This window comes from Marmota marmota, unplaced genomic scaffold (genome assembly GCF_001458135.2).
Source record: "Marmota marmota marmota unplaced genomic scaffold, marMar, whole genome shotgun sequence".
Lineage (NCBI taxonomy): Eukaryota > Metazoa > Chordata > Mammalia > Rodentia > Sciuridae > Marmota > Marmota marmota.
The window spans coordinates 28,799,223-28,801,108 of NW_026000026.1; the positions used below are offsets into that span (position 1 = coordinate 28,799,223).

Sequence of the window (1,886 nt, forward strand, 5' to 3'; positions counted from 1 at the left end):
AGCCTCAGCTGTGCCCACGAAGCAGCCCAGCTCGTCCCCGCAGCAGATGCTGGGCCCGAAGCAGCGACCTTTGCCCTCGGGGCCGCAGGGGAGGCACTGCGGGAAGGAAGAGGGTGAGCGGGAGGGGGCAAGCAGTGAGGACGGTGGAGGACCCCAAGAGGCAGATTCTGGGGTCCAGGGCTTGGGAGTGTGCGTGATACCATGGGAGCTGCAGGTGCCGGGGTGCTGTCTGTGCCTGACAGTGGTCAAGAGCGTGTGAGCAATCTACTAAACTCAGGTTTTCCGTGGACTGGAGACAGCTCTCAGTAATAGCTCTCACCGTCCTCCCCTGAGTTATGGGAGGAGCTATAGGAGCGGGTCGTCATCTTTCTCTTCTGCTCTGGGGTCATTGCAGTTGTGCACCCCTTAGTCATCTGCCCACCCCATCCTCATTCCAGACCTTCCTCCTGCCCCATTACTCAAGCTTGGTCCTTATGCCTTGTGGCCCTCTGGATCATCCAGAGCACATCCTGGCCCTTCATCCCATTTTCTGGCCTTGCCCTTGCAACCCACCACTAACCCTCAACAGGGGCAACTCTCTGGTCACCAAACTATGGCCAGTTAGGTGGGTGCCAGGGGTCTGAGCTCTAAAGGAGGGCAGGGACACCTGATTCCTCAAAAGGAGAAAAACCCATCTGCCCAGCCTCGCTTATTCTACAGTTCAACATGGAGCCACCTGTGACCTGGGTAGAACTGAGTATGGTGATCAAATTTCCATCAGCTCTGCCACAACTGGAATAGAAAGGAATCCGCTGAACACACAACACTAGAGAATTGGGCTAGACACCAAGAAGAACTTCCTTACAGGATGCTTGGATGGTCCTCCTGCTCAGGCCAGCTCAGATCAATGGCCATCTGTGTGTGGGGTCAACCACCTGTGGCTGAGAACAGCTGGTACTGGGTGGGGAAGGCCTGGGATTGCAGGTGGGACAGAGCCTCTGATCCTCCATCTAGTCTGGATGAGAGGACCCCACAGGCTCAGAGACCTCCCCACCACATTCTTCCTGATCCAGCCCCAAGCCCAGTTACTGGGGAAGCATCTCTTTCCTATGTCCCTTGTCTACTTAGGGTCTATGTCCAACAGCCCCTTCTGCTCCTCCCAACTTGCCCAGCAGCCTGGTCCCTTCTGACCTAGCCTGATGGCCCTTCTGCCCAGCTTTGTCTCTCCCCTTAAGACTGGCTTCTCCCAAGGATTCCCTCCTTCCTAGCCCATACCATTCCTGGGGACTGCCCACTCCCAGCAGCCCTGAGATGGGCCATGGTGCTACCTGTCTCAGCTCCAGGTCGGACATGGCCCTCTTGCCACCCCTCGGGCAGTTCTGGAAGTAGCAAGCAGAGGTGAAGGCCAGCAGGCCGAGGAAGCAGGCGGGCAGCATGGTGTCGGGCATCCTGGCGCTCGCAGTACAGCACTGTGCAGAGCTGCTGGGCTGGCTGTGTGCTGCTGCCTTGGCAGGCTGCCTATTTATGTCCGCAGGTGTTCCTTCAGAGGCGACGTGACTGCCATCCCCCCTCCCCAGTGGCTCCCCAGGAGCCCTCAGCAACCAGGTCCCAAGCCATCAGCAGTGATTCATGTGTCTAGGGACACACGTGGGACTCAGTGCAGAAGATGGTGGAGGAGGGAGGCAGGCCACTGGAATGTCATTGGCCATAGTGTGACAGGAGCTGCCGCAACTGTGACTACAACTCTCTAGTCTCTGGGAGAGGGACAAACTGGGGGTTACCCAGAGACCATCTGAGCACTCTGACTGCCCAGAGGGGTCAAAGGACCCCTTCCACTTAACACAGCCCTTATAGAGAGGGAAGAGAGGCCCAAGGGGCTGGTTTGCTGGGAGCAGGGTAAGGCTCCA

General features: G+C 57.8%; 1 protein-coding gene across 1 annotated transcript in view; it reads right to left on the reverse strand.

Annotated features, from left to right (window-relative positions):
- The window catches only part of LOC107143999 (vasopressin-neurophysin 2-copeptin), a 1,947-nt gene extending 287 nt beyond the window's left edge, over positions 1–1,660 (reverse strand). Inside the window, 2 exon segments of the mRNA XM_048811219.1 lie at positions 1–96; positions 1,308–1,660. The exon segment at positions 1–96 is cut by the window's left edge and continues 28 nt beyond it. Of these exon segments, the coding sequence (XP_048667176.1) occupies positions 1–96; positions 1,308–1,427 (216 nt within the window). The 5' untranslated portion in view covers positions 1,428–1,660.
- Between the last annotated feature and the right edge of the window lie 226 nt (positions 1,661–1,886).